The sequence below is a fragment of the Mus pahari genome, chromosome 7 (assembly GCF_900095145.1).
Source record: "Mus pahari chromosome 7, PAHARI_EIJ_v1.1, whole genome shotgun sequence".
NCBI classification, from domain to species: Eukaryota; Metazoa; Chordata; class Mammalia; order Rodentia; family Muridae; genus Mus; species Mus pahari.
This window is the reverse complement of record NC_034596.1, coordinates 95,059,453-95,083,809: the sequence shown is the minus strand read 5'-3', so window position 1 is coordinate 95,083,809 and position 24,357 is coordinate 95,059,453. Positions and strand designations below refer to the sequence as shown.

The 24,357-nt window shown below is 40.2% G+C and overlaps 1 protein-coding gene across 7 annotated transcripts in view; it reads left to right on the top strand.

The window, feature by feature from the left end:
- Positions 1–24,357, top strand: part of Rps6ka5 (ribosomal protein S6 kinase A5) — a 183,102-nt gene that overhangs the window by 146,691 nt on the left and 12,054 nt on the right. For 6 of the 7 annotated variants that reach the window (XR_003844232.1, XR_003844231.1, XR_003844230.1 and 3 more), the window contains 6 exons: positions 3,597–3,747; positions 7,154–7,315; positions 9,537–9,662; positions 10,050–10,183; positions 10,789–10,882; positions 14,262–14,432. Coding sequence is in view for 4 of the 7 variants with exons in the window: in XM_029540777.1 (XP_029396637.1) it covers positions 3,597–3,747; positions 7,154–7,315; positions 9,537–9,662; positions 10,050–10,183; positions 10,789–10,882; positions 14,262–14,432 (838 nt within the window). In the remaining 3 variants the exon portion in view is untranslated. Of the gene's footprint in view, positions 1–3,596; positions 3,748–7,153; positions 7,316–9,536; positions 9,663–10,049; positions 10,184–10,788; positions 10,883–11,321; positions 11,517–14,261; positions 14,433–24,357 lie in introns of all 7 variants that reach the window. The other variant, XM_021201659.2, reaches the window with a different exon arrangement.

Sequence of the window (24,357 nt, the reverse complement as noted above, 5' to 3'; positions counted from 1 at the left end):
CTGGAACTCACTTTGTAGACCAGGCTGGCCTCGAACTCAGAAATCCGCCTGCCTCTGCCTCCCGAGTGCTGGGATTAAAGGCGTGTGCCACCACACCCGGCGCACCCCTCATTTTTTAAATAACCCATAAGGTCTAGTTTGTGCTGTTCATAACTCATGGGTATGGGAGCCATCTACTAGAATGTAGTGACCTACCAGAGCCACACACTTACAGAAAACTGACTTTCCCTCCCAAGAAGCCATCAGCTGTCAATACCTCCAAATCTAAGAGTGGGGCTTGTAAGCCTTCCTCAAACTGAATGTTTTTTGATAGAACCATTTTAGAGTTTTTCATTCAGACTAGAAATTCTGTATCTCAAAGTTCTTGCTTAATTTTTATCATAAGCATTCTGTAACTGCCAACTCTTTGTAAGCCTAAGTTTGCAGTGACTATGTAATGTACTGTTAAATGGATACCCAAACCCCTTTTAGTATTAGCAAAAGATATGAGTGAGGTTTACTGAAAGCTTTCTAACTCAGGTAGCTTATAAGAAATTCTGTGATTCTAGGAACACATAAAAAACAGACTGTGAGAGCCAACAACATTGTCATGAAATAGAAAATTGAACCAGGCAGTGGTGGTGCACGCCTTTGATCCCAGAACATGGGAGGCAGAGGCAGGTAGATTTCTGAGTTCAAGGCCAGCCTGGTCTACAGAATGAGTTCCAGGACAACCAGAGCTATACAGAGAAACCCTGTCTCGGGGAAAAAAGAAAAAAGAAAAAAGAAAAGAAATAGAAAATTGTAGAGTTGCATAAAGACACAACCTTGTATCATGGTTTCAATAGGAAGTGCCTCTCCCAGACTTTAGGGGGTTGAAAGCTTGGTCTCTATAGGTAGTTGGTGCTGTTTTGAGAGATTGTGGAAATATTAGGAGGTGGGACCAAGTTGGAGGAAGTGGGCCTCTGAAAGTTGTGTCTTGTCCTAGACTCTTTCTTATCTCTATTTTAGAGTCCCCATGATACAGGCATCTCTGCTCCACTCTATGTTCCACACCACCATCAAGGTGTTCAGCCTCGTCCATAGTAACAAAGCCAGCAGAGTGAGGGCTGAAACTGTGAGCCGAAACAACCCTTCCTTCTGAGTTCTTTACCCAGTAGGCTGAAGGCACTGTAAGAGAATAGGAAGCCTGAGGTTGTGTTCCCGAAGAGCAGAAGCTAAATGAGCCCTTTTTCCTTACTGCTCATCACTGGCTGAGGATCCATCCTGGACCTACACCTGTGCAACAGGCATAGATTTCAGGTGTTCTCCTTACACACCAAAAAGGAGGGGTGCCTCACCACCTTCATCCTAGAGGCTCCTTCATGCCTCTTCCTCTCCACGCCCAATCCGAAGATGGGTGCACATTACCAACTCTCAAGTTAACTCCTGGTTTTGGCCGTATTGTGACTTGAGATTGACTCATGATTGACTCGTGTTTCTCCACACTTCTTTACCAGTTTTCACAGAAATTCCTTCAGACTTCAGCCCAATTTTTCTTCCTGTTGCACTCCCTACCTCACCAGTACCTCTGAATATGGGGCATGCCGTCCTGCACACCCTTGTTGGTTCATGTGTGCATGACAAAAGCTCCCAACATGGGCTGCTGTTCTATGAGCCTGTATCCAGGGTGGGCATAGCAGCAGAGCCATCTCTTGTTTTCAGATGCTCCTCCTCTTGTCATACCCACAGAGGTGAGTTCTTATGCCCTGTGTGTTGTTTTAGGGCTGACTTTTGCTCTTAATCTCTGCTAGGTATATAGTAGACAGACTTACAGCAGATATTACAAACCTTAAGAGACATCAGCCATGGTATATATTTCTCTATTCTGATGCAACAGTACCAGACGTTACCAGTACACAAGGAATTCTTTCCTCCAAAAAGTATAGCAAAGGTACAGTAATAGGAAAGGATGTGTATGATTTTCTCTGAGAAAGGCCACTCTAACGAGAGGCCCACCTCTGCTGGAGGTGAAAACCTTGCAGTAATTGAGCAACAGCAGACGATTTGATAGATGATAGCCAGAGCGGAATGGAGTCTGTCTGTCTGTCTGTATCACTCTTCTCTTTGGTTCCCAGAATAGAGTTTTACGAATAGAGTTAACTTTGATATTAACATCATGGCTATAATTTTCTGCCAAAAACTGTGGTTCCAATATCATTTGGTGATTCTCAGTAGCAGGCTGATACAAATTCTCTGTCTGCTTTATGGTTACATTAGAATGAGGAACTAGAAGAATATTTTACACTTATTAAGCATTTGTACTGCATTGATCAAGTCTTAATTCATGATATCCCTTTTAGATAGATGCTGTTATTACTATTACCATTTTATGGGCAAGGAAACTGAGAAACAAAGGAATCCTTTAACTACCCCAAGGCCCAAGGTCAAACGGCCAGTAAAGAACAGAGCAGAGCCAGCCTTAACCTCTATCCTGCCTCAAAGCCCATGGTTTTACCAAGCTAGGCTTTCATATATTTAGGTTTTCCGGGTTTTTTTTTTTCCTATTTTGATTGCTAGTTGGTGTTTTGTTTGTTTGTTTTATGGTTCTGTGATACTGGATATTAAACCTAGGGACTCATATACCAGCCTAGGGCTTTCCCATTGCTCTCTCTCTCTCCAGCCCAGTGATACTTATTAACATGTACAACACAGGATCTTGTAAACCAAAGTAATGAAGCTTATCATCATGCGTACTGTGCTAAGTAAGGTTCTCATCTTGCTGATCTCATTGTTTTCTCATTAAGTCACTCCTCACAGGTGAGAGTGTATGATTGGGTTGGATTTTCAAAAATATGATAATAGAATACACTTCTCACACAAACACAGTTTCCCATAGTGAATGCATTTTTCTGTCTGACTCTCACTCTCATGCACTGGCTGGTCTGTTGTGGAAGCACATGGAGAAACAGATGCTTTTGCCACTGAGAAACCAGCCTGTAGGTGCAGATAGCAAGACTTAGTCACATGGTGCTGGCTGTCCTGTCTTGGTTGACTTCCCTGGTGCCTTTTAGGTCTCTAAAGTTGCTGCTCACTGGGAAGAAGTGAGGTAGAGGAAGATTACAGTTCTCTCGAGTTAAATCTCCTGGTGTTGTTAAAGAGTTGTTAGGATCACTCTGAACTGTGAGCGGGAGGTGTAATCTAGCCCAGGTCCCCTTTTTAAATTTTTTTAAGTGAAATTTTGAGATAATAGGGTTTTGTTTTTGTTTTGTTTTGTTTTTTACCAAGATTGACTTATACTGAATAGCCCAGTGGTCTTCCTTGAATTCCTGCTCCTTCCTTTATTTATTTGATAGGTTGTTGTTTGTTTGGAGGGGGGGGAGAGTTGTACACATGTTCCCTGCCCTACATGTGGAGATCACAGGACAGCTTTTAGGTCTAGAGATTGAGCTCAAGTGCTCAGGCTTGCCAACAAGTGCTTTTATTCTCCAAGCCACCTCCCTAGCCTGTGGTCTCAAGTAGTTTTCTCACATATGTAGTTCAGTTTCCAAATGTTTCAAACTCGACCTTTAGTAAAATATCCATTGTTATAACACCATTCTCTGGCTGTACTAACAGTAGACTTTATCTATCCACAGAAGAATCTTAAAAAGTGAGCCTCCGTATCCCCAGGAAATGAGCACAGTAGCTAAAGACCTACTTCAGCGTCTTTTGATGAAAGATCCCAAGAAGCGATTGGGATGTGGCCCACGGGATGCAGAAGAAATCAAAGAACATCTCTTCTTTGAGGTGAAATTTTGGAGATGAGTATATTTAATCCCCCTTGGGGTCATTTCCCCATTTCACCTATCTTAGTCCCCTAATTCTTATGACAGATAATGTTTAGGAGGGACCAGACTTCTACTTGTTTAGACCTAAATGGCTTTCCCTCCCTAAAGCACTAGGAGTGAAGGTTGTGATAGCATTACATTTTCTCCACAGTGATATCTAGCCTCTGACACTAAGACAGAATATTGTCAGCCACAGAGTTTATGCTTGAGAATAGAACAGTTGAGTTGCCCAAAATATTGCCCCTGAAGTCTCATTGTGCTCAGGTTTACAATGTGTTAGGCCACATTCATGGCCATCGAGGGTTGTATATAGCCTGTAGGTTGAACACAGCTGGTAAATTCTAGGCAGTGCTTTCTGTAGGTTTTGGGGTTTGCATATGAACTGAGGAGATGTGTATCCTTTGTATGATTCATGAGCTGTTGTACTGTGTTCCACCTTTTGGTTACCAATTCTATTGCCTCTTTCTGTTTCCAGGAGAAATCTTAGAATATTCAAGCCTGCCTGGTTCTCAGTCAGTGTCAGTGGCATAGATTTCCATTTGCTTTCTCTGCCCTGTAACAGCGCTTTTCTTATGAAAAAGCCAAGGAATACTATTCCACAGAGCACCAGCACATCTGCCAGTTTCATGTTCTCAGTTCACTCAAGTACAGGCTAGTAAACAATGAGGAGGATGGCTGAACTGCTTGGTGATTTCAGCCTAAATGATAAAGCCTGAAGTGGCATGGCCTCCATTTCTAAAATCCTAAACATTACAGCATTTAAATAACTTCACAGATCAACAAGCATGGCCTTGGTGTTTTATGATCTGGTAGAGTCATCCACATTATGTTTTTGTTCTGTAAAAATGTGTATTATTATCACTAAAACAAATAAACAGGGTATAGCAAGCAAAGAAGAAACAATTATGTCAGCTTAGCTTTCATAGTGTTATTATTGCTTATTAAACATAAAAATGCAAGACTGTGGTGTAGCTCAATGGTGGAGCACTTGTGTGGTGTGTAGGAGGCAATAGATTTTTGTCCTCCGTGTGGGGGCTGGGAGGTGGTTTCCTCATTGAAAATGAGGTCTCTTCACTTCTGTGAGATCAGAGTATGTTTTAGTCTCTTCACCCGTTTTTTAAAATATTGCTGTAAATCTTTAAAGTTCGGTAACATAGTGACAAACATGTTAGAATGAAATGAACTCAGTATTGTACATTGGCTAAGAATTATTACTTTTCAAACATACATTATATCTTGTTCATACTTGAGCTTAAAAATTAACAAGTATGTAAAATTAAACAGAATGCTTTATTGTCCTTTTCTGCGCTTTTTTTCTCAGTTGTTCCCTGAGCTTGTGAGTATTATGGTATGTCTTTAGTATAGGAGGTACTTGTCTTCTTGACAGCTTGGAATGGTAATTTTAATTTATGTAATTGCTTTCACTTTTAAATGATGGGGTAGAAATCCACTTAGAAAGATCTGAATGATCTTTTCTCTACAATGCTATAGAGGTGGGAAGAATCATAATAGCATTCAATTTTCTACACATTGAACATTCTTCTGGTAACAATGTGTTTCTTTAAACTACCCCTTTACTCTAGAAGTTTGTCATTTTTAAAGATTCTTCTTAAAATTTTTAAGAAATATTGTGTTTGTGCGTGTGTGTGTGTGAGTGTGTTCATACATTCACTCGTGCTCGTACATACACACACATGTGAAGGAGAAAAGACAACTCATGGGCGTCAGTTCTTTGCCCAGCCACGTGGGACGCTGAGGGACAAACTCAGATTGGCATGTTGGCCAGCAGACATCCTTATTGTGCAGAGCCACTTCACCTGGCCCAGAATTTTGGTGTGTCTTCAGTAAGGGAAGCACAAAGCAGATGGCTATAACAGAAGCTATCACAGCCTCACAGAGAAGTGAACAGAACTCTAGTCCACACTTCTAGCAACAAATGCTTCAGTGAAAAATATTTAGCTTTTATTTCTGAGCCTCAGATTATTTCTGAGACAAATAAAAAAAAGAAATTATCTCTAACTCTCATCATAACTCAAAAGCTTGAAGAATTACCACTTAATTATTTCTTTTTCCTTTATAAACAAACCTATTTTGTTAATTTCATCACGTGTAGGTTTCACATTTCCCCACCACTGAGTCAATATCCATCTCTAAGTGGAAATCACTTCTCCTATTGATGGTACTTCTTTCTGTCTTAATGGTATATAGAATGATGGTGTCTTCTTATTTTGAAGACTGAGTAAGAAATCTTTAAAATTCAGTTCAGTGAGACCTGAGAATATTTTAATTAAAGAAGGTGCATAAAGAAACAACAGAGGATTGAATTAGAATAATACAGAACATGTTACTCCAACAGTATGTCTGGGAAACAAGAGGCCATATTTCACTAAATATTGAATGGGGTTGAATGAGCAGCAATAGCAAGTGTCACTTAGACCTCCAGTATACACACACCCTTAACTCGTGGCACTTTTACTTCATAATCTGTCCTGCAACCCAAAGGAAAACCAGTGTAAGAGGAGAACTCAGTGAGTCCCTAAAAATAGGGGTTGGTATCATGGCCACTTAAGCCATTATAGCAGTATTTTATGGTTTGAGGGAGACGTTTGTTGGTTGGTTGGTTGGTTGGTTGGTTGGCTTTCATTTTGGCTTAATTCTTTTCTGCCAAGACTCAGTATAAAAGTAATTTTTTCTGTTTCCTCTGAGGTTATGTCTTGGTGCCCTCTACAGGACACTGAGATTCCTGCATTAAGAAAGCTGCAGGCACCTTCCACATACTACAGACTGAAAATGGGATCATTCTCGGAAAAAAAAAATATTTTTAATCCTTAGTTTGAAATATGCACTTATTTTTTATCAGACTTGCTAGTAACTGCATTCTTAGCCAAGAGCGGTGGCGCACACCTTTGATCCCAGCACTTGAGAGGCAGAGGCAAGCATAAGACAGTATCATCTTATTTAAAGCCAGTGAGTTTACATAGAGTAATGGTTCTCCACATGTGGATCGTTTGACCACCAAACCTTTCACAGGGGTCATCTAAGACCATCCTAAAGCATGGGTATTTACACTATGATTCATAACAGGAGCAAAGTTATAGTTACAAAGTAGTAATGAAAATAGTTTTCCCGTTGGAGGTCATCACAAGATGAGGAACTGTAGTAAGGGTCACAGCATTAGGGAGGTCAAGAACTACTGCAGTCGAGAGTTCCAGCCTGCTAGAGCTACCAAGTAAGACTCTGTCTTTAAAAAAGAAAAAAACTAATCATATCTATTGTTCATAGTATAGTCTGATCATATCTATTGTTCATAGTATAGTCTGATTTATTTCCTTCTGCCCTGTTCCACTCTTCCGGCTGTGCTCTAGAAGGTAAATTGGGATGACTTAGCTGCCAAAAAAGTGCCTGCGCCATTCAAGCCAGCGATCCGGGATGAGTTAGATGTGAGTAACTTCGCTGAAGAGTTCACAGAAATGGACCCCACCTACTCTCCTGCTGCCCTGCCACAGAGCTCCGAGCGACTGTTTCAGGTAAAGTTGCAGCATGCCAGACATGCTTTGGAAGAAAGCCAGTTTTCCTAGTGAGGTGGTTTGTTGGCATTAAATCAGAATTCTATAATCTCTTTAGAATTAAATTTAGAGATATGTTGAGGCACTATCTGGAAGTTTGCAGTTTACCCAAATAGCAGATTTTATTATAGTTTTTAAAGTGTATGTTTTAGGGCTGGTGAGATGGCTCAGTGGGTAAGAGCACCGACCGCTCTTCCAAAGGTTCCGNGTTCAAATCCCAGCAACCATATGATGGCTCACAACCATCCGTAACAAGATCTGATGCCCTCTTCTGGAGTGTCTGAAGTCAGCTACAGTGTAATTACATATAATAAATAAATAAATAAAAATAAAAAATAAAAAAAAAGTGTATGTTTTAGGGTTTTTTGTTGTTTTCTGGGGGATTGGTTTTGTTTTCGTTTGGTTTTTGAGACAGAAGTTGGAGTTTCAGGATTTGGATTGTTTTAGTGGGATATTTTGTTTGTTCATTTGAGACAGGGTCATGCTATGTAACCCTGGCTATTCTGGAGCTCTCTATATAAAACAGGCTAGTCTTGAACTTCTGCTTTGATCAAAAGTGTGTGATCAAAAGCTCTGATCAAAGGTGTGCATTTGAACAACCAACCTGTGTTTGTTTTTTATGAGGAAGTATTCATTTTATACTTGAAAATTCATTTCTGCTGAGGCTCATATGAAAATTATAATGCTATTTTATTTTTTACTCCATTCTTTAAACTGTTCAGTGTTACCTGGACCTTTATCTTCAGTGAATAATAAATTATACATGCTCTCTAATTCTTAAAGTCTTGAATCAAGGGGGCCAGAGATGTAGAGTGCTCACCTAGCCTACAGGAAACTCTGGCTTTAGTTTCTAGTACTGTATAAAACTGGGTGTGGTGGCACTCACCTGTAATCCCAGTGCTCCAGAGAGTAAGAAATTCAAGGCCACCCTCAGCTACACAGTGAACACAGCTACCAGTAGAACTCAGTCTAAAAAAAAAAAAAAAAAACGGAAGGAAGAGAGACAGACAGAGTTATTTTTAAAGACTTTGGGTTTAAAGTCCACGATTTCCCTGCAATGATGGGCTATAATCTGGAACTGTGAGCTAAAATAAGCCCTTCTACCCCAAGTTGGTTTTGCCAAAGTATTGTTTAAAGATTTATTTTTATAGTTTTGTACATGCATGTATATATGTATGTATGTATGTATGTTGTATAGGATTCCTTGGAGCTGCAGTTACAGGTTGTAAGCTGCCTGATGTGGGTTATTCGAACTTAATGTCCTCTGCAAGAGTAGTGTGCACTTTGACTCTCTGAGCCATCTCTTCACTCCCTGTAAGAGTGTTTACCTGTTTGTTTTGTCAGTATTTTATCACACCAATGTGTGTAGATGTGTGTATGTGGAATATTATATAAAACACATTGTTCTGTATTTTAACTTTAAAAAATTAAAAGTACAGAATATCTTTTAGGAAATGTTCTTTTTCAGATGCAAGATACTCTGTGTCTATTGAACTGTCGTAGCTGCACTTCTCTGACCACTGAAAGTGCCTGTAGTGTGGTTTGCTCTGGCCATCCAGAGTATGCCTCTCACCTATCCTATGACACTGGAGAACATGGCCAAGCATCTGGGTAGCTGTTAGTTGGTAAACTAGTAAATGTCCTAGCTTGCACAGAGTAATCATGTGCCATTTATCACTCTGGCTTACCACATCATCCTTCCACTGGGCTTATTATTTTTCAAAACTTTATTTTAAGTTTAGTTATTCTGAAAACATAGAATGCAGATTCAATAATTGCTAAATTAAAGATGAACTTTTATGAAACTTGTTATTTTTCTAGTTTGAAACAGTTCTTGGGCCACTTTATTTGATGTGTTGACTGTATCTTTTCTGAGGTCACTTGAGTTTATAAACAGATATTATCAGCAGTGCAAAAAGTTTACAGGCTTGCATCAGATTTGGGAGTGGAATAGGGAGGAAGTCTTTCTGCCTTTATTTTTGAGTTGGGCAAGTTCTGCCAGAAGATGGCATTATCTCCTTCTGAAAAGCATTTGCTATTGAGTTGATGCTGTATTCTGAATGCAAATAAAATTACCTTCATCTGAACATTTTTTTTCTATGAAAAGAAATGATTGCCATCTAGACCGTGCCTAGCTGTGAGACTGCAGATCTTTGAGCTTTAGCATCTCTTCTCTTTTCAGGGCTATTCCTTCGTTGCTCCATCTATTCTCTTCAAGCGTAACGCAGCTGTCATAGATCCTCTTCAGTTCCATATGGGAGTTGACCGTCCTGGAGTGACAAATGTCGCCAGGAGCGCAATGATGAAGGTACATAGGTCTGGCTGCCTCAGTGATGGATCTGTGGTTTGTGTGAATATTTTAACACCAACTGATGTTTTAAAGTCTAGTTAATTTACTAGATTATCACTCAACTAAAAGGCAGCTTTAGAAAATGAGTAAATAAGTGGAAATAGCAGTGTTTTCCCCAGAAGATTGTCAACACCAACTTGTATGAGCTCCTTTTTGCCATGATAAAGGATGGTATATTTTGGACAAATGTATAGATGAAAATATAAGCATACTAAATGAGTTTTAATAATTCAGTATATTGCTTTCAAATTTCTGAATCATTTCACATTAAATTACAGATTTGCATATGCTTTGTGTGTTACTACCAATCTTTTATTAAACTAAATGATGTTGATCTTTTATCAGGACTCACCATTCTATCAACACTATGACCTAGATCTGAAAGACAAACCTTTGGGAGAAGGAAGTTTTTCAATTTGTCGAAAGTGTGTACACAAAAAATCTAACCAAGCATTTGCTGTCAAAATAATCAGCAAAAGGTATGGCCAGTCCTAGCTAACAGTCTTTCTTGGGACTTTATACCACTTAGGGAGTTCTGGAAGTTATGGAGAAGGAAATCAGTTGTTTCCTTTGTGAGGCTTTTTGCACATAGGCTCCGTTATTTGCCTTATTAGCTGATGTCCAATACTTCTAGCACTAGTGTTCTCTGATGATGTAATCAGTTTTGGACAAATCAGAATCTGTTGTGTTTTATATGAAAACTGTCTTGTGGTGATGCTATATTTAATCAGATTTGCTTGGTGACTTTTATTTGTTGAATATTTGAAGTCAAAAGTATTTAGAAGCTTCCTGATGGCTTTAAGAACAGAGCTAACTAGTTGTTCTGGTAACAGGTTATTACCATTGCTAAATTGTCAGCAAGAAGAGCATCCATTTCTTTGTATGACTAGCTCTCTTCTGATTCAGAGGGAATAATTTTCTTTAAAAAAAAAGTTTTACTTTCCTGGTGGGTGGCATGATTATTACTTTTGTGGACATGTCATTTTGAGACTTTGACACAGGCATTCTGAGTACACTGTATATAAAAACAATCAGGAAGAGAGCACTGATGTGAAACTCTGCTCGAAACTATTTGATCTTGTAGGATGGAAGCCAATACTCAGAAAGAAATAACAGCTCTGAAACTCTGCGAAGGACACCCCAATATTGTGAAACTACATGAAGTTTTTCACGATCAGGTATTTCAAAGACTCCTTCCGTCCGCGCACATGGGCTAGGTCAGATACAGGGTTCAACTTCTCACCAGTTTTATTGGTGCTGCTGATTGAAACTCGGGGGTGTCTACTATCACCCAGCCTCTGGGAAGGGGAGAGAAAGTAACGCACACACTCTCACTTCTGCATCAGTTCATCCTTTACTTCACCCATCTTGGCATGGGTGGATGCCAGAGAGGCAAGAGGCCAGCGTGCCACTGTCACAGATTGCAGTGTGCTTATTGCGAGTGTGACTGCCATCCACCCTCACTTAATTACTGCATAGTCAGTTCTTAGTGACTTTAAGCCTTCAACATTCTTTACATTTCTAGCATCAGACAGACTGACTCTTAAGCCCACATGGTGCAAGTTAAAGGACAAATGGGAAGCAGAAAGAGAGATGCTCCCTTTCATCTTGTTCCAGGTGGTAGCGTCTGCTCAGCCTCCAGGACAGGTCGTTCTATGCTCTCTTCTACTCTTAGCTCTGCTTTTCAACAGAAGTCTCACACGGGAGCCTGTCACTTGGACATGGCTGGTCCATAGCACCTCTCGGCTCCCTCCATTGCCACCTCCCATTCCTGAAATTGTGCTATTTATTCTTTTCTCTGACACTGGACAGGTATCAAAACCTTCTTAGAACCTTAGCTTGTTAACATTCTATGACTATTAAGGCACAAATACCAAAACAAGTCCTAAACATTTTTTTTCTTCTAATTTTAACAATAAAGGACCTGAGATTCCTGAAGGTCTTGAGACTTGTACCAGGATCAGTAATCAGTGACAATCTAGAAAAGAGAACCTCTTCCAGGCACACATTATTCTATTGCTGTGACATTCTTGCCTAGAGAAGCTTTGGGGACTCAGTTCTGGGTACCACAGCTAAGAGTGACTCATCATGGTGATATTAGGTGGCAACAGGAACACATCGTAATTATAACTTTTGCCTTTGTTTATGCAGTATGTTGTCCAGGCACTGTACTGTAAACTCTACATATATTATCTTAGTCCTTGCTTAGCACTGTGAAGTCAGAAAACAACTCATAAAAGTTTAGTTTGTTAATGGTAAGGCTGGTATCTAAGCCCCACCATCCCAACTTCAGAATGCAACAAGCTTTTAATTACTTTGCTATGTTAGTCAGAGGAGGCAGATACACAGCCTGTTGTTATGTCAGGTAACAAACATCTAAAATTGGTATCATCTTCTCCTTCCCCTGGGTCTCATGAGAAGAGAAGCTTCTGAAGCAAGAGCTCTTGAGGCTGCTCTCCTTGCACCTCCATTGCCTTCTGCTTTATTGACCTACTCAGTCAGATTCTCATGGGAGCAGTGAATCCCTGGCCATTTGAGGTGCACACTAAAGACAGTGTCCTGTTGATGCAAATACAGAGGAAACTCACCTATCAATCAAGAAACTGATGGATGACCTCAGACACCCCCACCTGTAGTTTTGCAGCTGTGACCCTCACTGTATCTCTGTCCAAACGTTGGATCTTGGAACTTCTGACTAATGTCATATCTCAGAAATTCTATACCAAATTTTAAATTTTATGTTAAAAGTTTATTTTTGGCAATTTTTAAATTTGAGTCACTGGAATAGGACTTTTCTTATGATCTAATGCCACATGTAGTATAAATATAATAATTGGCTACTATGCACTTGTTGAAATATGTCTCTAGAGTTTTACCCATGACAGGTGATCCTCATGTCTATCCAGTCCTTTTTCCAACCACGGGTGATAGCTATCAGGGGTGACTCTTCAGCCTTTGGCTGCACAGTAATGTAGCTCATTTGTGTGCTGTGATCTTTTTATATGCTCTGTATGTTCCTAACTGCTGCTGTAACAAATTACCACAAACTTACTATGTTTACTATTAAACAGTGAACAGAGATGACAAGTCTGCAATCGGGTTCTCTGATCTGCAGTCAGGAGTGGATAGCTGGCTCCTGGAGACAGACCCTAAGGACAACCTGTATACGTGACTTAGCTTCTGGAGGCCACTCATTTTCTTTAGCTTGTTACCCCCCTCTATGCAGTACTTGGACCTCTTGCCTGCAGAGTCTAATCTCATACCTTAGATGCTGGTCAATAACTCAGGGTAATCATCCCATCTCAAGAATATTAATGATGGGGCTAGCAAGATGGCCCAGTGGTTAAGAGCTCTAGGTTCAATTGCCAGCCCCCATGAGGCATCTTATAATCGTCTATAACTGTAGTCCCATTGGGTTCAATACCTTCTTCTAGTTTGTAGACACATATGCATACATACTTATTTACATACATAACACATGCATACATTCATATATACATGTGTACATATATATGTACATCTTTAAAAAAAAAAAGAATTTTACTCAGGAGCTAAGTGTGGTAGTACATAATCTCATCACACAAGAAGCAGAAACAGGCACATCTAAGTTCAAGGTTTGCCTGGTTTACAAAGTGAGACTCCATCTCAAATTTAAAAAAATTAAAAAAATTAAAAAACAATAGAAGAACCTAAATTATAATTACAAAGTCCCCTTTGCCATCTATGATAAGAAATATGGATTTGAAGGTTAGGACATGGCATCTGGAGGCCATCATTCAGTTCTACCCATAGATTTTCTTATCCCCTACAATTTATTGCTAAGGGTCCTAGAGTTTATAAAGGTGACTCAGTTGGGTTTTATTGCTGTGAAGAGACACTGTGACCAAGGCAACTCTAAAAAGGCAAACATTTAGCTGTGGCTGGCTTACAGTTTCAGAGGTTCAGTCCTTTATCATCATGGTGGGAAGTACCTGATGCTAGAGGAGCCAAGATACATCTTGATCCAAAGGCAGCCAGAAGGAGACTCTGTTCTGCAAGCAGCCAGGAGCAAGGTCTCTTTCACAAAAACCATATACAGTGAGTTGCGGGTATTTGCAGTAAATATCTTCAGGGATCCTGAAATTAGTCATTGAGCCCTGAAGTTATCAAACACTACCTTTCTTTCAAGGGAAACTACCCATTAGCTGAGTGGCAGCAGTTGCATATAACACTAGTTAGCAACCCACTGCATTATTTATCATAGATTTTGTCATCTCAGCTCTCAGTTTTAAAGTGAAAATATAAAAACTCAAGAGAAGATTAAAATAGAGTTCAAAAGAAATAAAATGAAGTAAAGGAAAAGACTAAAGATTTTGCTGAAATATTTGAAATTTTTCATTGCTAAAATAGAATTCTAAAAAGCTACATTATTCTTTAACTCTTTACTCTAAATACAAGGATGGTTATAGGTTGTTTAAGCAAGGGATTATTTAAAATTGCTGAATAATAAATAATCTATAGAGTAACCTTTATCTTTTCAGTAAGGCCCCACATTTCTCTTTCTTTTCATCTTTCTAGCTTCATACATTTCTTGTGATGGAACTTCTGAATGGCGGAGAGCTGTTCGAACGCATCAAGAGAAAGAAGCACTTCAGCGAGACTGAGGCCAGCTACATCATGCGGAAGCTTGTGTCTGCTGTGAGCCACATGCACGATGTTGGAGTGGTGCACAGGGATCTGAAGCCTGAGGTGGGCCTCTGTGACCTTGGACAGCGCGGCCTGCTCTCCTTGCTCGCTAGCCTTAGAGTAGCTGTCAGGCTTTGGGGGGCTTGCTTTCTCTCTTGGGCCAGGAAGTAAATACTGGAAGGTGTTTCTTAGAGTTTTTTCTTTCTCTTCTCTTTTCTGTGTCAGTCTAAAATAAATTTGTTCTTTTTTTCCCCTCTTGCCAGCTGATCATCTTGAGGTTATATTTGTAAGTGTGAGAGCCTTTTATGGGAAAAATGCTTCATGCAACAGTTGTATACTAAAAATAGCGATGGAAAATTTTGTAGCAAAAAATAATAGCACTGCTATATGTATTCCATCTTGGGGAGTTTGTTCGTTTGATGGTGTATTTTGAAACCTTAATTTTCACATTTTTAAATCAAATTGATAGCTCCTAAACAGTAATGTATGGGATTCTGTTCTACATAGTTACACATGAGGCCCTGCCTTGGTTTAGTAAGCTGACCTATCTATATGTGCTTCAGTATGCTCACGACTGTGGTATTTATAGACCTGGAGAGCAGTGCAGAGCAACAGCTTTTTATATTTCCTTAAGAAGGCTAATTAAGAAGGTTTTAACTCAGAATGATCCATTTTTAGTATCAAAAATATGAAAATTCCTCCCTTTTAAAAAATAAGTAATAATGAGCTTGGAAAACAAAAGCCAATGACTTTTTTAAAAAAAATTATCCTTTACCATATGAGAAATTATGTTTCTGCTCTAAAATAGAATATTATTTTTAGTTTCTATGTGATCATAATATATTTTCAAGTCTATTTAAAATATTAATGGGTTTGATGTACCTTTTTATTAAATCAAAAAAGATTTCTGTAAAAGCAATTTTTTATCTTGTACTTAAATTATTTTAAAATGTTTTAAAAGTGGCGGCACATACTTTTATCCCAGCCCTTGAGAGGCAGAGGAAGTGAGATCTCTGAGTTCGAGGCCCGTCTGGTCAACAGAGTGAGTTCCAGGACAGCCAGGACCACACTGAGAAAACCTTTCTCAAACAAAATTGATATTTTAAAAGTGGAAATGTAGGGCTGGTGAATTGGCTCAGAGGGTAAGAGCACCGACTGCTCTTCTGAGGGTTCCTGAGTTCAAATCACAGCAACCACATGGTGGCTCACAACCACCTGTAATGAGACGTGATGCCCTCTTCTGGTGCGTCTGAAGACAGCTACAGTGTATGTATTCAAATACAGTTCTCCCTCTGTATCTGTGGAGGATTGGTCATGAAGCTCCCTAAGGATATCAAACCTCTTACATGATATTGAATATTATTTTCATATCACCTACACGATCCTTTTGTATACTTTAAATCCCCTCTCTAAGTTATTTATGATATCTAATTTGATATAAATGATAAATAAATATGTATATTTTAGGGAATAATCACAAAAAAATCTTTGCATATTCTGTACAGTATTTGAAGGATTTTTTGTTGCTATTTTTGCTTTGTGGGTAGGTTGTTTTGGTTTTTTGTCTGTTTATTTGAAGTTTTTAGTGGGTAGTACTTTGAACCCACAGTTGTGATCCTCAGGGGTACAGAAGACAATTGATTTATTCCTTTAAAGGTTTTAAATTTTTGAGTACTTTGTATTACTGTTCTTAACATTGCTAGTAATTAATCAGAAGTGGCTTGTGTCGTAGGAACTCACAGCTCTGCTAGCTCCCCTCGGCTTCCTTCATCCCAGTTCTCACTCTCCTACGTAACACCCACTGAAAACATGGTGCTCTGGGCTCCAAGATGAGCTGTCTAATTTAAATGTGAGAGCACACTACTTAAATGTTTGCTTGATAGACAAGGAATAGGCATGTAGTTTTTTAATGGAAAAGATCTGTTCCATGACTGTATGGAACTCATTTTCACATGTTTTATTCTTTGATAACTGGCCATCTGTCATCTCGAATGAGGCACATGTCCGTGGCAGCAGAATTTAAATTTGTCTTCTTCGTTTTCTGATCAAAAAGATGCTTCTGTAGCTTGAAGTGAAGTAGAAATGTTGGATTGCACTATATGTTCTACCATCATTTTATTCTTAAACTAGGTTTTAGGAAAGTAAAAATGTACCTTTGAACTAGCACTTTCCTAACTATAGCTCTCACTTTGACTTTTAAATGGTAGAGTATATTATTTCCAAACTAAAAGTTGAATCGCTTTCCTAGGCAGCATTTTAGTTGTGACTGTTTAGTTATTTAGATGGCGTTCTTTTTCTGCACAGACATAACTCTAAGCTCTAGGTGAGAACCAGACAGATTTAGAAGCTGGCTGACATTCTTAGAGGGCTGCTTGGTAGTCTCCGTATTGATCCTCTTAAAGGATTAAGAAAGTTCTGTATGTGACAGTATTTTCAGGCAGAAACCGAGATGAGGATAGAAGTGGCTCAGCCGTTGCTTTTCATCCCTTCCTGGCCATGCACACACCCATGTGGAACTGTCCTGATGCTTCCCTTGCTACCCTGGGGCAGGAGGCAGGAAGTAAGCAGCTCTGGTGTTAGGTGTTCTGTGAGAGGAGCGTTGAAGTCGTCAGTGTAAAGGGAATGCCCTCAGTTCCTCCAAGATGGCCAAAGAATTCTTCATTAGTCTTAGTGGAACAAACCCGTTCTTTCCAGAGCTTTGGCAGGCCCTGTGGAGATGGAGCCAAACGTGCTTCTGGTAAGATGTGTAGCACGCCGCCTGGCACTGCACAGAGAACCTCCAGTATAATTGTTGAAGGACAGATATGTCCCAAGAAAACACCCATGACCGGTGACCTCAGTCATCAAAAATCAAGGTCTGAGCATTGTATGATAGAAAACTATTTAAGAAAACTCTTCACTTTTTCCTTTCTTTGTTTTTTCCACCCCTTCATCCTCTCTCTTTTTTTTTTACATTGTTTTTTCTGTTTTATAATTTCATAACTGAGTACTGTCTTTACATCATTTGCACTTACCTTCTCCCCACTCCACCTACCCTGCCACCTCACTCCTGCTGGCTGCTTGAGATTAGGTAATCTGTCAGGGCTTGTCCTTGGAGAAAACTGATTTTCCCTTTCTGGGTAGCTATTAACTGCCTGTAGCTGTTCATCTAAGCCTAGTAGGGCTTTGTAAGATTTCTCTCATCTATATTGGAATATCAACTGATGCTGTCACTTGCTGGTCTTATGTAGGCCACCAAATTGTTACAGTTGCATGGGTACAGCTCCCTGTCACACATAGAAAACATTCTCACGGCAAATATTCTGTCCTCTGGCTCTTAACCATCACCCCACTCCTTTTGTGGGATGTTTCCTGAACCTGAAATGTAGGAGTTGTGCTATAGAACTCTCCATTGAAGATGAGCATCCCCACGGTTTGATGCTCTCTCTATTTTAACCAGTTGTAGATTTTAGTGATGGTCTCTTGACTGCTGTAAAATAAAACTTCTTACCTAAGCATGGTGGCACACACGTTGAATTCCACCATTCAGGAGGCAAAAACTGTGAGTTTGAGACCAGCCTGGTCTACATAATGAGTTTCAAGTCAGCCAAGGTTACCTTAGTGAGACACTGTCTCTACAGAAAGTGTGTTTTTTTGGGGGGGGAGGGGAGAGAGAGAGAGAGAGAGAGAGAGAGAGAGAGAGAGAGAGAGAGAGAGAGACCGAGAGAGACCGAGAGAGACTGAGAGAGACTGAGACTTTAATGAGAAGTGAGAGCTACACTTACCTGAAGATATAGGAATAACAATACAATTAAGAATACATAGGTTTAGGAATGTGTCATTAGCAGATTCTCCTCTAGGGCCCTTGACCAGTGATAGCAGTTAACTTCGGGTATATGCCACCATGCTGGTCATTGCTGTGGTTCACAGATATTACACATGGGTAGGACTGCTGATTGCTTTTCTCCCTTGGCAGTTTGAACAGCAGCTTTGAATACCATGAGAACATTTCCTTAGGAGGAGGTTTCCAGACCAGCTTCAGCCCAGTTCCTCCAACTCTTGTGTCTGAAGTGTAGTGTCTGCTTCAGCAATAATAAGGGCAATGACAGTAGCCTATGTTTTGGGAGTTTATTGAACTCCTATGACCAACAATGGTAAGGAAAGTTTCCCATGCTTGGCACTGGGTCTCTGTTAGTCTATGACTCTTAGGGGAGATCATTATTACCCAAAGTAGTATAATTTCATTTAAATTTTACACACACACACACTTGTATATGGTTTTGTTGTTGTTTTTTTAAATCAGAGTCTTCGTGTGTAGCCCTGGCTGTCCTGAAACTCGCTTTGTGTACCAGGCTGGCTTCAAGCTCAGCAATCCATCTGCTTCTGCCTCCCTAGTGCATGTACCACTGCTGATCTGGAAAATCTCAGGGGTAGGTGTGTGTGTGTGTACAGTGATTGGTGTTTTGCCTACATATATCTGTGTGAGTGTGTCAGATCCCCTAGAACTAGAGTTAACAGACAGTTGTAAACTGTCATATGGGTGCTGGGAATTGAACCTGGGTCCCCTGGAAGAGCAGCCGAGGCTGAGCCATCTCTCCAGCCTCTGTATATGTATTTTTAATAAACATAAAATAATGTTTTCCTTTAGATTTCCTAGAAGCCATTGTTCCTTTTCCGTCCCTCACCCTCTGTACTACCCTTTTTCCCCCTCCTCAGATTAATAGCTCTTCTACCTGCCTTTCTTATTTCTTCCTTCATAACACCTGTGTCCTGCTGTCCTCCTCTCAGGAGCTTCTCCCCACCCAACTCCATGATCCCATCTTACTTCCTACTTTCTGCAGTTACTCACATCTGAAAATCTGGAGTTAGAGACCTCAGATGAGAGAGAATATGGGACTTGTCTTTCTGGATATATAAGTACCTCAATATGTTTTCCATTTCTGTCCATTTACCTGACATTTTTATGATTTTATTTTTCTTTACAACTAAATAGAATTTTGGTGTGTGTGTGTGTGTGTGTTTGTGTAAATAGAGACAGAGATATATACACCACATTTTCATTATCCACTCATCAGCTAAAGGACATTAAGGCTTTTTCCATTTCCTGTCTGTTGTGAAGAGGGTGGCAATGGTCACAGCTGAGCAAGTATCTGTGGAATGGGACAGAAAGGCCTTTTATTTTCTCCTTTCAGTAAAAAGTTTAGCTTAAGTGTGTCAAACCCCAGGATAGCTGGGAGTGTGGCCCAACCCAAAAAGAGACTGCCTTGATACATTATTAGATACTTTTCTGTGTGTTTGCTGTTGCTGCTTATTTTCCTGTATTTATTGTTTTCTTTCACTTTATTGAGACTTTTTCACAGAGTATATTCTGATTATGGTTTTCCCTCCCCCATTTCTTCCCAGATCCTCTTCCCCTCCCCATCCGTATCCTTTCTCTCCTTAGGAAAAAAAACAGGCATATAAATAAAAATAATAAAATAAGGTAAAGTAAAAACAGATGAACTGGACTAGGACAGAACGAGCAAATAGAAGAAAAAGCACACGAGACATACAGACCCAGACACGTTTGTGATTTTAACTTGATTTGTCCATTCTTGAGCATGAACTTTGTAGATGTCAACTGTGTGTGTGGGTTGGACAGGCCTGGAGGTTTTTCTTGTTTGTATCAATGAAACATGAAATCTTCTTTATTTCAGCTAGATTAGTAAGAAAGTAAATGATTGTCCAGAACTGGAGTCATTTAATCACAGTAAGAGCTTAACACTGTCTAAAGACAAAATAACCAGATTCACTTTGACACACTGACTTAAGCTATCTGTATCAATAGTTAGTTAGCATTCTCTAAGCACATCTGGAACTCCACTCAGCCATAGCAGTAGGGCCCTGTGTGAATGAATAGTGAGGCAGATCTCCAAACATCAGAATATTGCCTGTTTTAGCAAAACTACTTCTGAATATAATACAGATCACTGTGATTTCATTAATAGACTGCAGTAGATACATATTTATTTAATTTATGTGTTTTGTGTTTGTACTGAGGCTGGGATTTGAACTCAAGTACTTATGCTTGTACAGCAAGCATCTACCCACTGAGCCACCTCTCTGGCCCTTCATTTATTATTTCATTCAGCAGTCCCTTCAGAGATAGTATGGTCTTGATTCTATAAAGTGAATATCACAATAAAGCAAATTGGGAATTTTTTACTTCGTGGTACACAAAGTTTTATTTATGCTATACTGTATTTAGTATGCCTTTTAAACAGTGTACAGATCGTAATTTAAATATTTGTTACTATTGTTGAACAATTCTAGTCATCATTTGAGCTTTCAGTAAGTCCTGATTATTTTGCTTTAGGATGCTCTGTTGCTGACTCTGCCCTTCATGAAAGACTTCACTGTAGCATGTTTACCCATGGTAGAACTTCTTTCAGAATTGGAAGCCATGTTTTCAACCCTCCCACTGCTTTATCAACTGAGTCTGTGTGAGAAATATGCTGTCATTTCAACAGTGTCCACTGCATCTTTACCACTGCAGACATCAACTCAAGAAACTACATTCTTGTTCCAACTCCTCCTCATGCTCTAAGGCTTTACTGAGTTTGCAGCAATTGAGTCACATCTTCAGGCTCTGTTTCTATGATAGTTTCTTTGCTGTTTCTACTACATCTGCTTTTACTTCCTTCATTGAAGACTTGAACTTCTCAAGACCATCCATGAGGATTGGAATCAACTTCTTCCAAACCTTGTTAGTTGATATTTTTATCTTTGAAATCGCTAGTGTTCTTAATGGTGTCTGGCATAGAGTATCTTTTTCAAAAGGCTTTCAGTTTATTTTGCTCTGATCCATCAGAAGAATTATGACCTATGATAGCTATAGCCCTAACTGTACGTCTTAAATACTAAGACATGCATGCATAAATAACAGTTGGTGTAGGGGCCGCCAAATGGGTGTGTTGTTGGCAGACCCTTGTTTGATATACCTCTTAAGCCAGAGCTCCAGTTGACCCATTACATGGTTAATGAACATATGTATTCTGAAAGGTGTCTTTTTCTGAGCAGTTAAATGATCGGTAAATCATGTTGTAAGCTCAGATGCTGCCATCCATGCTCTGTTGGTCTGTTTAATGAATGTTGACTTCAGCTTAGCATCACCAGCTCACCCTCTAACAGTACACCACTCTGTCCTTGGCAGCTCTGAAGCCAGGCATTGCTCAGTTTACTCTCCAGTTGTGATCTCAGAGAACTCAGCTGCCTTCTGGAAAACTTGCTGCAGCTTCCACATCAGCCCCTGCTGCTTCAGCTCGCATGACTTGTTATGGGAAGGACTTTGCTCCTGTAAGCCTTAGGAGCCAACTCTGCTAAATAGCTTTAAACTTTTCATCAGGTGGCCCACCTCTTTGTCTTTACAGAATTTAAGAGTAAGGCCTTGCTTCTAGGTCAGCTAAGGGAAAGTCATGGCTGGTTTGATCCATCCGATTTTCTCGGTGTGAACAAGATGGCCTTTTTGGTTTTTGTCATTTATGTATTCATTGGAGTTATACTTCTAATTTCCTTCAATACTTTTTTTTTTTTTTTTTGGTTTTTTGGTTTTTTTCGAGACAGGGTTTCTCTGTTTAGCCCTGGCTGTCCTGGAACTCTCTTTGTAGACCAGGCTGGCCTCGAACTCAGAAATCCACCTGCCTCTGCCTCCCGAGTGCTGGGATTAAAGGTGTGCGCCACCACGCCCGGCCCTTCAATACTTTTGACTGTGCATTCATAACTTAGTTAATCGGCACAACATTCCTTACTTTTGGCCTCTGCTGTCTATCTTTTCTACCTGCCTTCCTCGATGAACTTTAGCACTTCTTTTAAAGTGAGGGACATTGCAGATTACTTTTACTGCTTTGTGGGTTCTTCTTTCTTCCACCCTTCTCCACCCTCTCAACCTCCTAACACTAGATAAGAGAGAAAAAAAAAAAGAGAGGAAAAATCCATGAATAAAATCAGGGATCATAAAGGAGGTGACATTAGACTATTTCCTGATGATTAGGGCCATCGAGTTCCTTGGGGCAAGTTTGATCTTTAAAGTCAGGATACCTAATTTATTCTTGTTGTTTCTTCTTTTTGCACAACTACTAAACAAATCACAACCAACTAACCCACAACCACCTCCTGGGGCCCTAGCATTTATGAACCCTCTAAGAATTCCCCAGAATTCCAAACATCACACAGTCGCAGAAACTACCTGCAGCTGGCAAAATCACATCCCTCCTAGAGCATGAGGCAAATCATAGTCAACTGCTGTGGACAATCTGAAGCAGCCCCATATCCCATACCTGGGATTAAAACAAAAACATATTCTTATCTGTGGGTTTTTTATTCACTTATTTATTTATACTCCAGATTTTATTTCCCACCACCACCCAAATCCACCCTCTGACTGTTCCACATCCCATACCTCCTCCCACCCCATCTCCATGAGGATGTCTCCACCACCCACCCAACCAGACCTCTAAACTCCCTGGGCCCTCCCATCTCTTGAGATCTTGGTACATCTTCTCTGAATGAGCACAGACCTGGCAGTCCTCTGCTATATATATGTTGGGGACCTTACATCAGTTGGTGTATGCTGCCTGGTTGGTGATTCAGTGTTTGAGAAATCTCAGGGGTCCAGGTTAATTAAGACTGCTGGTCCTCCTACAGAGTCACCCTCCTCCTCAGCTTCTTCCAGCTTTTCCCTAATTCAACCATAGGAGTCAATAGCTTCTGTCCATTGGTTGGGTGCAAATATCTGTATCTGACTCAGCTACTTGTTGGGTCTAATAGGGGGCAGTCATGATAGGGGTCCCTTTTTTTGTGAGCACTCCATAGCCTCAGTAATAGTGTCCAGTCTTGGGGCCTCCCCTTGAGCTGGATCCCATTTTTGGCTTGTCACTGGACCTTCTTTTCCTCAGGCTTTTCCATTTTTGTCCCTGCAGTTCTTTCAGACAGGAACAATTATGGGTCAGAGATGTGACTGTGGGATGGCAACTGCCTCCCTCATTGATGCCCTGTCTTCCTGCTGGAAGTGGGCTATATAAGTTCCCTCTCCCTACTGTGAGGCATCTCATCTAAGGTCCCGGCCCTTTGAGTCCTGAGAGTCTCTCACCTCCCAGGTCTCTGGAGCATTCTGGAGACTACCTCCCAAGGTTGCCTGTTTCCATTCTTTCTGCTGACCCTCAGGGCTTTTCCCTCACACAATACCAGATCAGGTTCCACTCTTGTCTCCCACCCACACCCATCCACTTTCCCGATCCCAGGTCCCTCCCTCCCAACTTGTGATTGGCTTTCTTCTCCCTCAAAAGTGGGACTGAGGCCTCCTCACTTGGGCCCTTCAGCTTGTTGACCTTTTTGAGTTCTGTGGACTGTATCTTGGGTAGTATGTACTTTTATTTTTTTATTTTTTACTTTTTTGCTAATATCCACTTATTAGTGAGTATATACCATGCATATCCTTTTGGGTCTGAGTTACCTCACTCAGAATGATATTTTCTGTTTCCATCCATTTGCCTGCAAAACTCAGGATGTCCGCACTTAATAGCTGAGTAGTATTCCATTGTGTAAATGAACCACATTTTCTGTGTCCATTCTTCTGCCTTGGGACATCTGGGTTGTTTCCAGCTTTTGGCTATCACAAACAAACCCACTATGAATATAGTGGAACACGTGCCCCTGTGGCATGGTGGGTCATCTTTTGGGTATATTCCCAAGAGTGGTATAGCTGGGTCTTCAGGTAGATCTATTTCCAATTTTCTGATGAACCTCCAGATTGTTTTCCAGAGTGGTTGTACCAGTTTGCAATCCCACCAGCAATGGAAGAGTGTTCCTCTTTCTCCACAACCTCACCAGCATGTGTTCTCACCTGAGGTTTTGATCTTAGCCATTCTGGGTGGTATAAGGTGGAATCTCAGGGTCATTTTGATTTGTCTTGAAAGGCAAAAAACCCAGAATAGCAAAAGAATTCTTAACAATAAAAGAACAGCTGGGGGAA